Here is a 17,431-nt window from a genome sequence, read left to right as displayed (position 1 = left end):
TCCCTTAGTGAGATCCCAAACACAGTATAAAAGGACATACTGATCAATTAGCTCATCTTCCCTTCCCATCCCCTACTCTAATAGTGTGTTTAGGAGATGACTTAGGGAAGAGAAAGGAAGGGGAAAAGTTCCCCTTCCTTTCCTTCCCCTTCATTATACCCCAATTTGGGGTATAAGATTTTGGCTCAGATCCCCCCTATTCCTCTCCTCTACCATCCTAATGACCCGTTTGGATGGAGGGTAGAGAGACGGAAGGGAAGAGAAATTTTATTTTAACATTGTTTGGGAGTTTTATTTTAGAGGGTAGAGGAGGGGAATGGAGGAAAAATTTGGCTCAGATTCTTACACCCAAATTGGGGTGTAATGGAAGGGAAGGGTATGAAGGAGAAAATTTCCCCTTCCTTCCCCTTCATTCCCTTCCCTAAGGGCTTGTTTGGATTTAGGAGAATAAGGAAGAAGGAAATTTATGGGAATCATTCACCTTGTTTAGGAACATTTAGGAGGTGAAGTTATTCACCCTAGTTCTCATTGGTTCACCCCTTAATAGTATAAAATTTGTTACCCCCCAAATTAGGGTGTAACCAAGGGGAAGAGAACTCCCTTCCCTTCCCTTCTCTCCTCTCACCTAGTTTCCCAACTTCCCTTAACCCCATTGAAATCCAAACACACCCTAAGTAAACTCCCAAACACACTATAAATGAAACTCCCAAACAATGTTAAAATTAGATCCCCCCTCCTACCCTTCATCCAAACAGGCAATAAACAAACACGTATTGTAATGTATTCTCCATCCCCTAGCTGCCTATACAAACACAAATGAATATGTTCCATCATTTTCTTTCTCACTCTCTCCCCTTAAGTTCTCAGTTAATCACTCCCTCCCTAAGGCTGAGCACGGTTCGGTTCGGGTCGGTTTTTACCAAATTTTGAACAACCGAACCGAACCACATATAATTCAAAATCGAACCGAACCATTGCAAGTCGGTTCGGTACGGTTCGGTTCGGTTTGTTCCGTTCTAACTTTATTTTCAGAATGACTTAAACTTGTCAAATGCTAAATCAAATAGAATATATCGTGACGGGTAAGAGATCTCATGAATATTAAATAGTAGTATTTCAGGGGTTGCCGACTTAATTTGGTAAAACAATAGGGGAAAAAAGGAACAAAATCATCATCCATGAAAACATATATACTAGAAAACAAATTAAGGATCGTTATCAAAGCACAAACTCAGAAATCATAAGAGAATAGGAGTGCATAAATGAACAAGAAATAGATAGGCCGATATCTCAACTTACTAGCTGCTGTATCCAAGGAAATAAATCAAAATTAAAGAATAATCGCAGTCAGAAGCTTGAAGAAGAGCAAAAGATAAAGTTTATACCTCGGCCTCGGCGACGGGTGCGGGTGTCCCCCCCCAAAGCCGAAGACAGATCCTGAGCCTGAGGAGATGTTTCGGCCTCGTCCATGAAGACTACGGAAGTGAGGAAGAGGAAGAGAAAGTGAGAGAGGTGGACCGTGGAACTGAGGAGTGAGAGAGAGTGAGAGAGAGGAACTGAGGAGGCGGCTGGGAAAGGAGGAAGGGAAGTTTAGGTGTTTAGGGTTTGAGAGTCTGAGACTTTGTCTTTGGGGACGGGTCGGGTTTGAGCAGAATGAGTATTTAGACCATAGAGTATTCGGTCGGTTCGGGTTAAAATGTTTTCAACCCGATCAGAACCGTCCCACTCTTAAAACCGATTTTTTCGGGTCGGTTCGGATCGGTTCGGTCGGTTTTTTTCGGTTTAGACCGAACCGTGCTCAGCCCTACTCCTCCCCTCCCATCCTTTCCATCCTTTGTAATCCAAACCGACCATCCTTTGTTTTCGTCGATTTTAATCGGTTCAAAATTGGCGACCATAGCCGGTTTGGTTCATTCGCTCAAAAGGGTATTTACGACATTTGCTCCCCAAAACCCTAGATTCCCAGCACCGTATAAATTCTCTTTTTTGAAGGCGGGCGCAGGGAACCAAGAGGAGAGAACCTAGCAAAATGCAGATCTTTGTCAAAACCCTAACTGGGAAAACAATCACTCTCGAGGTCGAGAGCAGCGACACCATCGACAATGTCAAAGCCAAGATCCAGGACAAAGAAGGTAACTTCCCTCCTCAAATCCCCAAATCGCCGTCAAAAACCCTAAGCCCTAACTTCTTTCGCAAACCTTGGGAAATTTCTGCAGGCATTCCACCGGATCAGCAGCGTCTGATCTTCGCCGGGAAGCAGCTCGAGGATGGTCGGACTCTTGCTGATTACAACATCCAGAAAGGTTTGGATTCTGTTCTGTGATTTTGGTTGATTTGGGTTTTTTTTGTTTTTCTCGGTTATTTTCTTTATTGTTGATTTGATTTTTTTTAGAGTCGACGCTTCATTTGGTGCTGAGGTTGAGGGGTGGCATCATCGAGCCCTCGTTGATGGCTCTCGCGAGGAAGTACAATCAGGATAAAATGATCTGCAGAAAGTATGATTTCTTATTCATTTCTTGTCAACATGCGACGGATAATAGACCAGTTAGTTGTTACTTGTAGCACATTACAAGATACCAATTAATTTAGGGCTTGTTTGGATTGAGGGGAATGAGGGTGAAGGGAAGTTAGGGGAACCATTCACCTTCATTCATCTTGTTTGGGAACACTTAGGAGGTGAAGTTAATTCACCCTAGTTCCCCTTGGTTCACCCCCTAATAGTATAAAAATTGTTACCCCCAAATTGGGGTGTAACCAAGGGGAAGGGAATTCCCTTCCCTTCCCTTCCCTTCACTCAGTTTCCCTTAACTTCCCTTAACCCCTACAAATCCAAACAGGCCCTTAGTATATGGTAAGGTCACTGTTTGTGTGAACCCACGGTCACTTTCTCATTTGTGAGAAAATGGCAAGTTTAATCAGTTAAGACATATGATAATATGAAGTGATGAACTTCACAATTACGTCCAGACTGGCTCGCCGCCACCATTGACGTTACACCAGACGACAGAACGACTGAAGGAGTTACGAAAATGCAAAATGTGCACCTGAATAACTGTTACATGAGGAAAAATTACGATGCCCTTACTGCATCTGGTTCTGTCTGTGTACTGTTAGGTTGATTTCAGAGTTATGTGGCTAGTAACTGACTTGTAACCATTTATACGACAACAGCATAGAAAGCGATAAACTTTGCACAATTTGAGGGCAACTATACACCATTAGCTAAGCTACAACTTATCCGCATTGCATCTTGTTTGCTTCCACGTCAAGCAGGTTAGAAAAGACAATTCAGGGATACATTGAGGAGAAGAAATTCTTCTTAGAACTAGAAAGGTTAATTTTGATTGGTGATACCGAGACATGTCGGATGATGGTCATGGATTAGAAATTTTGGTCGTAATTTTGGAAATTCAAATAAAAAGGGAAATTAATTGATATAACTTTTTCAGTATGATAGGAAAGCATTGCATGTTAGTGTTTTAGCTAGCTCTAGGAGCAAAGTAATTCTTCAATGGGATTGTGTTGAGCAACGTGCATGTGAGGCGTAAGAAATACATATATCGATAACCTGTTGTACCAATAGGAGGTGGCTCTGTGTAGGATCACCTTTCATAGGAATGATCAATGATCTTCCCATAACAACAGTATGCATGTATCGAATATAAATCTAGGTTGGCGAGTATGTAAAATATATCATATTTTTTGTTGCTCTGAGTTCCGTCATGGTGGGCAGTCTCTTCTTTCGCTTTGACATTATCGATCCCTTGCCATCTTACCTTTCTCACTAACAATCTCTTATTTTCTTCAGCTGAAATATAGAATTTGTTTACAAATCACTTTTGAGATCAAACAGGATGGTGAGCATATATAGATCTAACAAGAGGCTGCAAATGATATTTGAGACCATTGAGGATGACTTTGGTCAAGGAATCACGAAAATATTAATGGAAGCCGTGTTGTAGTTTTGCAAACTTGTTTGTGGAAGCGGTTATTTACTTGTGTTGATGGTGAAAAGATGGTCGTGACTCGTGAGCACACTAGCAACAAGGAGGAAAGTTGTTGATAGAAAACTAGTATTAGTAAGAGAGAGTAAAATTAGTCGGTGATGAATGGCTTGGGTGAGGTTTGTATAAGATCAAGAAGAAGGGAGAATGTGTTTAAGCCAATAGCCAAGGGAAGAAAGGAGAGTGGACTAGGGTTAAGGTTAGGTTTTGTCTCACACTAATGCAGTCACATGCATTTATCTCGATATGTCATCAAATAATCAGAACTCTCTGATCATTGGAAATCTAGTGCAAGAGTATTTAAAGACTTCATGGAGCTACTGCAAATAGGATTACAAGACTTGTAAAGTCTAATTAACTAAATTAATACAAATAGTTGAAATCCACCTTTGCGAAAGATGGCTCCATTAAACCCGAAATTCCATGACTTTTAACCAAATTCAGATTTATTTGAGTGCAGTTTGCATGTAGTTAAGATAAATTCTGAACTTTAGTTTCATTAACGCAATCGAACCTGTCAGTGTATATATGTTGTTTAAATTCCTAGCTGGCAGTGCTAACCAAGGAAAATGAGAATACCTTTTAGTCAAATTTGCTCATCTAGACTGCTTGTATTGAATAATAGGAATAGGAGAAAGAATTTGATATGGTAGTGATGTGCAGGGCATACTCTGGTTATATAACCTTTCCTATGAGAGTGCAGTATGGAGTTGAATTTGTGAACAGTAGAAACTAGTGCATGCATCCTTTTTTGGTATTAATATAAGGATACCACTTCTTAATATATATACCCAATTAAGGTTCAATTTTCCATTGAAGGGAAATGCAAAAACAAAGGAACAAATGTGAACTTTAATTTACTATTTAACATTAACTAAGTCTTCTTTTGGATAAGAGTACGTATAGACNGGTGTTACAGATCAAAGATGATTTTCTCTTTCTTCTTGGATGCTAATTTATTTTCTTTATATTTGTTTAATCATTTGTCTTTTTTACATGAGTTGCTTAGTTAAACATGTTGGTACTATTGAGCGACATGATCTCTTGATTTTTTTTTAAATATATTTCATGCCCAATTCAGCAGTTTCTCTTTTTTTTAGTGCCGATGTTATTAATGATTTATCGATTTATTGCAAGTATTTTCCTCTAGACTGTAAGATTGAGATGGTCTGGGTCCAGACTGTTGTCTTATTCTCACTTTTTTTTTCTTGCGCGTGTGAGGTATAATTGTCTTACACATCTTTGTTAGGTGCTATGCTCGCTTGCATCCAAGAGCTGTTAACTGCCGCAAGAAGAAATGTGGCCACAGCAATCAGGTTCTTTTTTCCCCGTCTTGTTCATTTATCTGATTTCATCAGGTGGATGAGTTTACATATCATCTTTTTTAGTTAGTTTTATGCTCATCAACCTTATTTTCCCCCTTGGTTCTTACATTAAAAATGTTTTACCATCTTTTTTAGTTGTTTTCTTGTTATAACTTCATGTTTCTTTCCTAAGGGCTTGTTTGGATTAAGGGGAATGAGGGTGAAGGGAAGTTAGGGGAACCATTCACCTCCATTCATCTTGTTTGGGAACACTTAGGAGGTGAAGTTAATTCACCCTAGTTCCCCTTGGTTCACCCCCTAATAGTATAAAAATTGTTACCCCCCAAATTGGGGTGTAACCAAGGGGAAGAGAACTCCCTTCCATTCCCTTCACTTCACTCAGTTTCCCTTAACTTTTCTATCAAAAAAGAGAATAAATTAGATTAAATCTGAGTTAAAAGAGTTAGAACACCAGGCCTGAACGGGTGCAGTCGTGATTCACTGCCCTAGAAGATAGAGGACCCGCCTATCGTCCTGACGCAGTCGATCCTCTTCCCCCTAGCGGTAAAAGCCCCCATAAACGGCCGGCCTCCGTACTCGGGCGAGAGCACAGAGCTTCTGCTCAGATGAAAAAGGTTGCCCAAAATAATAATAACACTTAAGTATAATAGCAGAAAATTCGTGAGAATTATCTCTATTATTTTAATTTTCACTCCACTGTTTTCTTTGTTTTCTTTCTTTACCGTGAGATGAGAGGAGAGAGAGTAGGTAGAGAAAGTGAATAATCATTATGAGATGATTGAGAGAGTTTATATAGGAAGAGAAAGAGAACGAATAGTGGAGAGGATTAAGGAGAAATATGGGGTTAGTTGGAGATTTAAGAGGATTAGATTAAGTTAATTTGACTTTTTCAAAAAAAATATCCAACAGTCCCCCCCAAAAGGCAATATTGACTGAAAACACAAAATCAATAAGTAAATCAATAAAACACAAAACAAATATAGGTTGGGCAACCTTTCGTATCGTGAATTCGGAAAAGGTAGCTTCCAGCTTTGGACCTTTTCTTAGTGAGTTCATCGCCACCTGAGGGACATAATGGACTAGGCCTTGAATTAGGCCCCTTGAATCAAGTATTGACGAAAACACACATAATACGCTTTATCTATTGAGCAAAGCGGGTTGAGCGTTAAAGGCCATGCTCACAATAACCGACTCATGAGAGTTTCTAAGGGTTAGCCCAACCCTCCCAACCGCGGCCATCACGGTTCCTCTCAAGTAGGTAAGTCCTCCAAGGGTACTACAGCTGGATATCATACCCTCCGCAATACACGCGTTAGACTTATTAAGAGTAAAACTCAGCCTAACCAGCTGTATCATCAGAGCATCGTCACCATAGAGAAGGGGTAGTAGCACATGCTACATAATGATATATAAATATATCCAGGTCGATGCTCCACATGAGTGTCACTAGTCCAGCTTGTTACTACCACATTGAACCAACATTGGGACTACGTCTCCAAATAGAGGTTGGGTTACCGCTGTCAGTGACCTCATCTATGGGCTTAACCCCATCTCCCTCGATGAATCCAGAACCACACTCCTGGATAATCCCTTAGTCAAAGGGTCAGCAAGATTTTTCTCAGACTTTACAAAGTGCAAGATCACAACTTTGCCTAGCAGGCGTTGTACAGATTTATATCTTATTTGAATATGTCTGTTTAATTTTTTATTCACATGCACTTGTTTTAGAAGCTCTATGGTCGATCTAGAATCAGAATGAATGGAAATTGGAGGAGAAGGTTTAGGGACCAAAGGAAGTTCAGAAAGAAGATCTTTTAACCATTCTGCTTCTGTACAAGTGGTATCAAGAGCAATCAGCTCAGATTCCATGGTGCTCCCGGCAATTACTGTTTGCTTACAGGATTTCCAGGATACAGCAGCACCACCAAAAAGAAAAATATATCCAGATGTGGATTTTACACTGTTAGAATCTGTGACCTAATTAGCGTCACTATACCCTTTAATAGCATCAGGGTATCCAGTGTAAGTCAAGCAATAGTCCACTGTCCCTCAGGTGGCGATGAACTCACTAAGAAAAGGTTCAAAGCCGGAAGCTGCCTTTTCCGAATTCACGATACGAAAGGTTGCCCAACCTATATTTGTTTTGTGTTTTATTGATTTACTTATTGATTTTGTGTTTTCAGTCAATATTGCCTTTTGGGGGGGACTGTTGGATATTTTTTTTGAAAAAGTCAAATTGACTTAATCTAATCCTCTTAAACCTCCAACTAACCCCATATTTCTCCTTAATCCTCTCCACTATCCGTTCTCTTTCTCTTCCTATATAAACTCTCTCAATCATCTCATAATGATTATTCACTTTCTCTACCTACTCTCTCTCCTCTCATCTCACGGTAAAGAAAGAAAACAAAGAAAACAGTGGAGTGAAAATTAAAATAATAGAGAGATAATTCTCACGAGTTTTCTGCTATTATACTTAAGTGTTATTATTATTTTGGGCAACCTTTTTCATCTGAGCAGAAGCTTTGTGCTCTCGCCTGAGTACGTAGGCCGGCCGTTTCCGGGGGCTTTTACCGCTAGGGGGAAGAGGATCGACTTCGTCAGGACGATAGGCGGGTCCTCTATCTTCTAGGGCAGTGAATCACGACTGCACCCGTTCAGGCCTGGGGTCCTCTATCTTCTAGGGCAGTGAATCACGACTGCACCCGTTCAGGCCTGGTGTTCTAACTCTTTTAACTCAGATTTAATCTAATTTATTCTCTTTTTTGATAGCAATCTAGAAGATAGTCAGATAGAGATATTTTATTGCTGTTAATTTAAATCTGAAATTAATTTCTTTTATTTAGTACATTTTTCTCTGTTAATTCTGTGTTAATGTGAGAAAAAATTTATAAAAATTACTGTTCATCAGTTTCGGTTTACTGTTCACCCGAACCTCTCTCTGTTTTGCTTTTGTTCCTTTTATAATTAAAAAAAAAAAATCCAACAAACTTCCCTTCACCCCTTACAAATCCAAACAGGCTCTAAGTTTTTTAAAGGGAAAAATTGATTCACGGGGCGTTTCCATTTTATTGTTTTGCAGCTAAGGCCAAAGAAGAAGATCAAGTAAGCTCTGTTTGGTTCTCCTATTAGTTGGTTGGACTCGATAGGATTCTTGCTATCTAGTTTATTAAATGCTCTGTTCTAAGTTCAGCAGTTGGACCCGTGTCTTCACTTGTTTTATTATATCTCGAGAAGAGAGTTTATTGTGTTTTGTCATGTACGGTGAAGTTTATTTTTTTAAAGTGATTTTGGTTTGGGACAACATGGTTTACTTTCTTTGGTGGCTTCTTCTTTCCAGAAGTTAGCTACTCTTGATATTGGCAACTGATATTTCCCAGAATTTTAGTTACTCGTGATACTAAAAATCATCAGCCAATAATGTTAATGATACCCAGATCTCACTCTGTGTAATGGAGTGGAAGTTGCCCAAATTGATCAAGCTCCCTGTAAATTATGTGCTTGATTATTTGTGGTGCGCGTAAATAGTTATCCTTATAGACCAGTCCAGATTTCATTTTTGATACTTCGCTCTGTGTTGTGTTTAGTTGTGATGCATATCCGGTATGCTCGCTTGATTATTCTTTCATCAATTTGCTTATTAGCTATTTGTGGGCTACCCATTATTCTTCATTATGTGTTTAGGTGATAATAGTATTAAAGCATTCTTGTTTTCATGTTGACTGTATGAGTGTCAGATTCTAACGGAACCATTGTTTACTTTTTATGTTTTATTTTGGGAATGTTTATCCTCCATAACATGTCGTTTTCTCATAAGTTATTCATTTTGTGGGGGGGAAATTAAATTTGTGTTCACCCTTTTCATTCCTGTATTTCTTCGCCACTGAAAGGAAAGGGTTTCTTGAGGGAAACGCTTCGTTGAATGGTCTGAAAGATTTTATATTTCGACCCTTTAATAACTCTAATGTAGATCTTTGGTCACTTGTAATTAAGATCATGCATGAATCACACGTAGTGTGACGAGCGTGCTGGGGTTGTGCCCCCTTTATTGATTGGTTTGGTATGGTACGGAGTTTGAGAAGAGAATATGAGGCGAAGGTGAGGTGCGATGAGGTGAAAGCATGAGCATTCTTTTCGGTCTTTTATGTTTGGTTCGAGAGGATGAGGTGAATGAAAGCATGTACGTTCTTTTTGATCTTTTATGTTTGGTTCGAGAGGATGAGGTGAAAGCATGGACATTCGTTTTGGTCTTTATTATGTTTGGTTGGAGGGAGAGTCTTGAATCTTTTCGTAGTTTGCTCGCGCTCTCTCTCTCTCCCCTCTCGCGTCCTTCCAATTTCGATAGGATTCCCCCCCTCTGGTTTTATAGTTCGTTTTGAGCTTTCTTTCTCCTCACCTCACCGCACCCTCTAAAAGCCCCTTACCAAAAGGAATTCTAGTTTCGTCTCTCGCCTCATCCTACCTTTAGACGGTGGAGTCCTGTGGGGAGCAGTGTTGCTCTATCAATGAAAGTTGACGGTATCACGTTAGTGTGCGAATATTTGCCACTGCGAGCCTCATGATTGGGATCTTTCTTTTTTTATTATTATGCTGCATTATGTTGCATTCTCACCCGTGTATGTAATGTCTCTCTTATCATTGTTAGGTTCCCTAAACTTTGTGGCGCATTGTGGAAATGGGTGCTCTCTCTCTCTCTCTCTCTCTCTCTCTCTCTCTCTCTCTCTCTCTCTCTCATTGATTGAGAGCACTACTGAGACAAGTCTTTTTGTTTGCACTTTCTGTGTAGTGCTCTTTCGTAGTGCTATGTTGATGATGCTGTCACCGTATCATCATTCCTTTTTTTTTTCTACCTCCTTCCTCTCTCTCTCTCTCTCTCTCGTATGGGTTTGGGTTTGGGGGGATTCTCTTAAATACGTGACTCTCTTTCTCTCTCTCTCTCTCTCTGTTTGGGATTGGGGGGATTCTCCTAGATACGTGACTTATGCCTCAACTTTACATGATTAGCAACATTCTGTCTTAACTTTGCATCCTTCAATTATAATTATTATGATAGGGACTTGGGTAGTACAGGATGCCTAAAGTCCCTCATCGAGTAGTTTGGGATGCTTGATAGGGTATTTAAGTGGCTTGGTTCTTCCCCTTAACAGCTAGCTTTTAAAGGTGGGTTCCCCCAAGTTGTTTGGGTGCCTATCAAATGGTATCAGAGCTGGTTGTCGGCGTCACGGAAAGGGCTACCGGCGGAGGGGCTGACTGGAAAGGCCGAGTGAAGCGTCATAGAGTGCAGCCGCCGGGACGTCGGCTCTCAGGGGCGGTGCTATGATAGGGACTTGGGTAGTACGGGATGCCTAAAGTCCCACATCGAGTAGTTTGGGATGTCTGATGGTGTATTTAAGTGGCTTGGTTCTTCCCCCTTAACAACTAGCTTTTAAGAGTGGGCGCCCCAAGTTGCGTGGGTGCCTATCAAATAAGAAGGAAATAATCATGCATAATTAATGAAATGGATAATGTTTAGCTTATCCATCGTGTCATGATAACTGTACATAAGAATTGCACTCTCCTTGTAATATACTACACAGAAATAGTAAAAAAACTTTTCTTGTAAATTTGCAAAGACAAATCGTAAATTTCTGTGGATCCCACTTTATTGTTTGAATACCGCATGCCCACGGATGCTAACCGTTTCCTTCACCAATTATTTTCAATTACACCTTTTCCTTTTCACTTCACAAGATTTGGATCATAAATTCATAATTACGTGACCTTTTTGTTCCCTCCACCAACTTCAAGAAATGGAAATTCCACTTGCAGGCGCGAAGATTGTTTGCTTTTTTTTTATCACGTAATATCTTGGCGTCACGCGTTTTAGAGAGCATTCTCATATCCTACCCTCATCATGAACTACGACGGAAAAAAAAGGAGCATCTTTGACATTTATGGTGTGTTTGGGAGTTTACTAAGGGAAGGAAATGGAAGGTAAACAACGGGAAGGGAAGGGTAGGAAAAAGAATTGTAATATGTTGTTTGGGAGTTGAGTAAAGTGAATGAAGGTGAAAGAAAGTAAATATATGTAAATTTACATAAATGACTTTATACTAATAACACATCAGCTCTTTTATTTGTTTTGATGGGGGTAAGAATGTCATTACACCCATTTACCCTCCTTTACCCTCCTCTACCGCGATGGGGGTAAGAATGTCATTACACCCATTTACCCTCCTTTACCCTCCTCTACCGCCCAAATCGGGGGGAAAATAAAACCAAACAATTTTACCCTCCTTTCCACTTCCTTCCTCCTCTCTACCCTCCTTAAAAAAACTCTCAAACAAGATGAAAGCTACATTTCTCTTCCCCTCCCCCTCTCTACCCTCCATCCAAACAGGACATTATTCTTTGCTAAATGGCCGGAAATATTTATAAAAAAAAGAACCTAAGATCATAAATTCACGCATCTCATAAATTTAAATTAATCCGGTCTTAGTCCCCATTCATCAAAGGCTTCTTCATTTCCCATGCCTTCATCTCTGTGATCTTCACATCTTCTGCTCCATTATTGAACACGAACAAATGTGCTGCGTCCCCTACTGCGATGCTCGGATAAACTCTTGATGTCATGCAAGTTTTGCCTTCAGCACCAAAACTCTCCACCACAGAGTGATCAATCTGTTTATAAAAAATTAAAAATTAATGTCATTATAAACTTTAGATTTTATAAGTTAAAATAAAATAAAGGAAGGGATCGATGGAAGGGAAACAGGAATGTACCAGGCTCCTTAGAGAAATCTTCCCCTTTTTCTTGATCTCTACATCAACCCATCCTCCATAAGTTGGTTTGTATAGTCCAGGCCTTACTGATGACCTGCTCGCCATCAAACAAGTAATTATAGTTTATAGTATTTTACAGTTGATAATCGAGGTAATTAGTTTCTAAGTTTAATACATGTCAACTGAGTAGAATTTGGATAAAAGTGGAGACGGTTGCATTTAAGGCTTTTAGCTAAGGATGTTTAAGTAGCAACTACAGTACAGATGCGAGCGGAAAATTCTGATCCTGCGCGTCGCAAGTGTTCCGATCACCTCTCTTTGGTTGGTTGAACCTCAGTCATTCATTTAATTACTGTTTGATGACTGAGATTACAGCGAACTTCGGTAAGAAGAGATAATAAAGAAAATACCTTGATGGGTCATGGCACATGAGAGTCACGTAGTTGTCTGAAGCTTTGAAAATTCGAAAGAAAACAGCAGTTTGCTCCTCTCTTCTGGCTGAGGCCAAAGTCAACAGCCCAAAAGGTCCGACCCCACCCTTTACATCCGCACCCTTTTGTGCACATAGCTTCTGAGGATCGGTCCACGTGGGATCAAATGGCTCAGCCTTCGCAAGGCTTGACAATTCGAACGTCACCTCCACGTCACTCTGCATCATCATCATGTGATACTATATCAATAATCCTTACTACTTTACTACTTTAATCTAATTGTTATGAGCTCATTACACCCTGGACAACATGATTAGGGAATACACGAATGCAAGCAAGAGTGTTCTGAGCCATACCGTCCGTTCCTCACTTCTGTATGATTTTAAAACACTCGAATTAAATGAATCTTATATTCTGATTGAGGCCCTCACCTGCGCGGTCATTATTCCTGAAACTTCGACAAAGTCTCCGCCCTTAACTTTCTTGTTCATCATGTAAACTTGCTTCCCTCTTATTGACTCGAGCTCCTCCACCGGCCACTGAAGGAGTTGCCGGCCGTTGCTGTCAAGCCAAACTTTTCTAGGTATAGTCTACAAAACAAATCAAAATTATAAAAGAGAGATCAAATTAGCAACGGAAAATTTTGTTTACGTGAGAAGTTAAAACTCAACCGCGTCAACTAAGCTAACCTGGATCCCAGCCCAACCCTTGCTTACATCGTCTCGTGTACTATCGGACTCGTTAGACCAACCCCACAAAATCCTCCTCTTTTTCCCTTGATCGTAAAACGTCTTCGACGCGTAAAAATTACCGTAATCATACCTTAAACCCGACCTGTTATCTGCCGATGCGCCATCTGGTATGTATTTATCTACATTACGATTATACGTTCCAAGCGTATAATACTCGTATCGCGTAATATCCAAACTATTTTTCAGCACGTATTTTAGTCCACTACCGTATTCTGACGTATCTACTCCTAATTCTCCCCCCATCGCTACCGGGTAGAAATCCGGACACTCCCACATGCCCGTTCCGTTAGCGGAGTGTAACGGGTGCTTCGCGCGGACCCAATGTACAAAATCCTTACTTCTATACAAAATAGCCATGCCTCTGTGTTTCCTTTTGCTCCCAATTACTATCCTCCAGCGCCCATCAAGGCCGTACCACGCCGTTGTCGGGTCTCTGAACGAGCTAGCATTGAGCCCGTTAGTCGGCTCTATTATCGGGTTGTAATCGGGTTTGACCCATTCTCGGAGATAAGGATCTGACAAGTTCTTCGGGTACGCAACGTTTTGGACTTGACGGTTTTGGGGGTCGATGCCCGTGTAGAGGATAGCGGGTTTGTTACCCGGTAAGATAGTAGCGGATCCGGACCAGCACCCATTAATGTCGAACGGTTTGGATGGGTAGATTGCAGGTTCGAGTGGGATCCAATTGATCAAGTCCTTTGAGACTGAGTGAGCCCATACTATGTTGCCCCATACCGCGCCTTTGGGGTTGTACTGATAAAATAAGTGGTAGACTCCGTTGTAATACATCGGACCTACATTTGATTAGAAGTTAAAAAAAGTTCAGATTAGTCAATTTATTTGGTTTATTAAATGGATTATGATTTAAGCGAAATAGTGCTCAGAAATCAATAATCATACCATTAGGATCTGGTTGGCGTACGTAGTCAACGAACGGATCAAGCCAAGCACATGGCACACAACAAATAGTACAGTTAGCACTGAAATTTTGACAATCAATTATTATATAAAGTCAAATGCAAATAATAAAAATTAATTAGCACAAACCCTTTAAAAAGCTGCACTATGATATAACCACCAACCATAGATTTGTATTATATTAGTTACCAGTTGTCTATAGAGTGCCTATTCGGCATTCTATAAGGGAGGAGAGAGATAGAGAGAAATGAATGAGGAGGGATCCCCATGCAAATTAGTGACCCCCCCCTCCCTCATTCATTTCTCTCTATCTCTCTCCTCTCTTATAGAGTGCCCATGAGCACTCTATAGAAAAACCGTATTAGTTATTGGTAGATGAGATTGACTCTCCTGTTATGTAGTTATTGAAAAGTATCCAATTATTCGAGATGATATATTCAAAATGAATCATAACCATTTTAAAAAGTAGATGACATGTTACGATTAGAAGTTTTATTCATTTAATAATTTTTTTTAATTCAGGAAAAATCTAAAGCAACTAAATATATATATTTATAGAGCTGCTCTCAGAAATTATTCGCAGTTTTTGGCTAATAGTCAACCCTACTAAAGGTTGTCAGAGTGCGTATTGAGCTTTCTATAGTCCTTTTTCATTTTTATTATTTGTTTTTATCTTAAGTAAATAGGATGCGAAAAGCTTAGCTTTATCACAATTTAAGGTAATAAATGTTCACGAACGTTCATTTGTCCCTTTGAGAGTCAACTCTAAGATAAGTACCACCGTAATCTCGTTATTTAACAAAATTCGTCCATTACAAATTTAAAATGACAGTACTTCCCTTGGAATAATTATTTATATTAAACATAAAAGAATTATTTTTGAAACCTTTGCAACTTGCTCCGTAAGGACAAAATACGTACAACATGGACGAGAGACACAATGTATGCGACAAACAAGAAAAGAGATACACAAATAAAATAAAAAACAAAGACAAAATTATCAGAAACCAAGGATTTTTATTTTCTTTTTCTGCAAAGAATAATAAAGAAAAGTTGGTGGGGGATCTTCCGGCGCAAATTAGCACCGCCCGAAGCTCGTCGTCAACCACGACCCTAGGGTCAACGGATCATTTCGAGCCAGTGTTATTAAACTGATCAAAATCCCAAAGATCCAACGGTCAGGGTCCCACAGCCGGCTGCTGCCAGCCAGCGCACCTTTTATGAAAAATCTTACAGAATCCGCTACCGTGGGCCCCACAACATTAGAGCCAGGGGGACCTCAGCCGGAGGACAACCCACTGTCCATGAGATGGTTGGTTACCATAAACTCTGCCGAGAAATATTCTAACTTTTTTTTTGCCCCTTCAAAATAAAAAATATCAACGAGAATGTTTTCTTTTCTGGTTATTTTTATTTATTTAATTTTTTTTTCTAATTTATTTAATCATTAACTAAAGTCTCAATAACTATTCTTTGATCAAACACTAATGAGTACTTGTACAGCCTTCAATATTGCTGACAGCGAAGGATCATAACGAATATTTATATTCAAATAAAAAAGGAGGGACGCAGCGCGAGGACTTGTGAAGAGCATATAAGTATATAACCTGTCTTCAATGATCTACTTAATTGCTAAAAAAAGAGTAGACGGGGAGATATAGAGTTTTGCGGCATACCATTGATCCAGTTCTTTGGTGGTTGGAAGTGATAGCCGGTCCTGTATTGGTTATCGACGACGATGGAGGGGACCGACGTCGACATGAGTTCATGATACACAACATGAGTTCCGTCGACCATTCCGTTCCTCCAGCAGCACAACAAGAACACTAACAACCATGTAACTCGATTGAAAATCGCCATTTTGAAGAAGAAGAAGAAATAGTTAGAGACGACAGACAAATAGACAGGAGAGAGAGAGAGAGAGAGAGAGAGAGAGAGAGAGAGAGAGAGAGAGAGAGAGAGAGAGAGAGAGAGAGAGAGAGAGAGAGAGTTAAGAGAAGGATGTGATGAAGTAAGAACCTTGAGGGTGTTTAAATAGAGATGGAAAAAGTATAGAGGAAGAAAAGTGATTGGGTATGCATAAGAGAGAGAGAGGTCGTTAATTATAAATATGATTTGGATAATGCGCATTTTTTAACTAAAAAATGCGACGCCATACTACTCTTTTTTCTAGTATATTTTAGATTTCATTATGTTTTGTGGGCTTTAATTACTTTCTTATTGTGGGGGGTCAGTTTTCTTTTTTTCAGATCACATGTGCTTAGGGAATAGAAAATGAGGCATTGATGATGCAAGTGGGGTGGGAGCAGTCAATATCTGCAACAAATCGGGTCAAAGTTGGTAGCCATTGATTTGGAGCCGCTTCTCACGGATTTTTAGTGGTCACAATAAATGTTGATTGCTAATGGATTAAGATTAGGGATATGCAAAACCGCAATTGGTTAGGATGCGATTCGGACATGATACTTATCATATCCGTATTTACTTACCAATTACATACTGATATGGATATAGTTACGAATACGGATATGTCTTGGCAATGACAAATCGTATTCATATATGCTAAAATCATATTCGGAAACGGATATACATGTGAGTACAAAACGAATATGAGAAAAACTATTTAATATATATATATATATATATATTTAAGTTGACAAAAGTTTTTGGCTCTATATATATATATATATATATATCAATATTTCATATATGATATAAGAGAACTCATTAAATATATTCCCTACATATTCGAAAGTAAGATTAGATGACTTGATCAATCAAAATTAATCTCAAGTCCTATTAGTCTAAGGATTAAAGTAATTGCAATCGTATGATCAACATATGATATTTTGAGCAGGATGTGTATATTTCATTACATATCTCTGTATTTCTGTCATATCATATCGGATATGATATTCGTAACCATATCCGTATCCTAAACATATAAGGATACAAATATATCGCGAGATACAATATAATTTTTTGCACCACTAGTTAAGATGTTTTTAAGTTGATCTAATCTACGATCTGGCCGTATACTCAAAACCCAACATTGGAAACACTATGGACATTTTTTTTTACTGAAAATAGGGCATATATATATATATATATATAATATAATATATATATATATATATATATATATATATAATATATAATATATATATAATATATATATAATATATATATATATAATATATATATATATATATATATTATATATATAATATATATATGCA

The 17,431-nt window shown here is 39.1% G+C and overlaps 2 protein-coding genes across 2 annotated transcripts; one reads left to right on the top strand and one right to left on the bottom strand.

Moving 5' to 3' along the window:
• Positions 1,975–8,708, top strand: LOC109823689 (ubiquitin-60S ribosomal protein L40). Its single transcript, XM_020390025.1, has 5 exons — positions 1,975–2,132; positions 2,217–2,303; positions 2,393–2,495; positions 5,254–5,320; positions 8,412–8,708. Exons 1-5 carry the CDS (start codon positions 2,030–2,032, stop codon positions 8,436–8,438), a joined length of 387 nt encoding a protein of 128 aa, XP_020245614.1. The 5' UTR covers positions 1,975–2,029; the 3' UTR covers positions 8,439–8,708.
• On the bottom strand, positions 11,509–16,138 carry LOC109823677 (beta-fructofuranosidase, insoluble isoenzyme 3-like). The gene is made up of 7 exons (XM_020390005.1): positions 15,869–16,138; positions 14,175–14,183; positions 13,212–14,068; positions 12,954–13,112; positions 12,502–12,740; positions 12,092–12,185; positions 11,509–11,989 (listed from the first exon to the last, which is right to left on the bottom strand). The coding sequence occupies exons 1-7, from the start codon at positions 16,050–16,052 to the stop codon at positions 11,804–11,806; spliced, it is 1,728 nt and encodes a 575-aa protein (XP_020245594.1). The 5' UTR covers positions 16,053–16,138; the 3' UTR covers positions 11,509–11,803.

The sequence above is a fragment of the Asparagus officinalis genome, chromosome 9, assembly GCF_001876935.1.
Source record: "Asparagus officinalis chromosome 9, Aspof.V1, whole genome shotgun sequence".
In the NCBI taxonomy this organism is placed as follows: domain Eukaryota; kingdom Viridiplantae; phylum Streptophyta; class Magnoliopsida; order Asparagales; family Asparagaceae; genus Asparagus; species Asparagus officinalis.
This window is presented reverse-complemented; position numbering and strand designations above follow the sequence as displayed.

Coding starts and splice junctions, on each gene's coding strand:
- LOC109823689 (XM_020390025.1), top strand. CDS start 2,030: ATGCAGATCTTTGTCAAAACCCTAACTGGGAAAACAATCACTCTCGAG. Junction 2,496..5,253: donor GATAAAATGATCTGCAGAAA/GTATGATTTCTT, acceptor CATCTTTGTTAG/GTGCTATGCTCGCTTGCATC. Junction 5,321..8,411: donor AATGTGGCCACAGCAATCAG/GTTCTTTTTTCC, acceptor ATTGTTTTGCAG/CTAAGGCCAAAGAAGAAGAT.
- LOC109823677 (XM_020390005.1), bottom strand. CDS start 16,052: ATGGCGATTTTCAATCGAGTTACATGGTTGTTAGTGTTCTTGTTGTGC. Junction 12,741..12,953: donor CAGGAATAATGACCGCGCAG/GTGAGGGCCTCA, acceptor ATGATGATGCAG/AGTGACGTGGAGGTGACGTT. Junction 11,990..12,091: donor AGATTTCTCTAAGGAGCCTG/GTACATTCCTGT, acceptor TTTTATAAACAG/ATTGATCACTCTGTGGTGGA.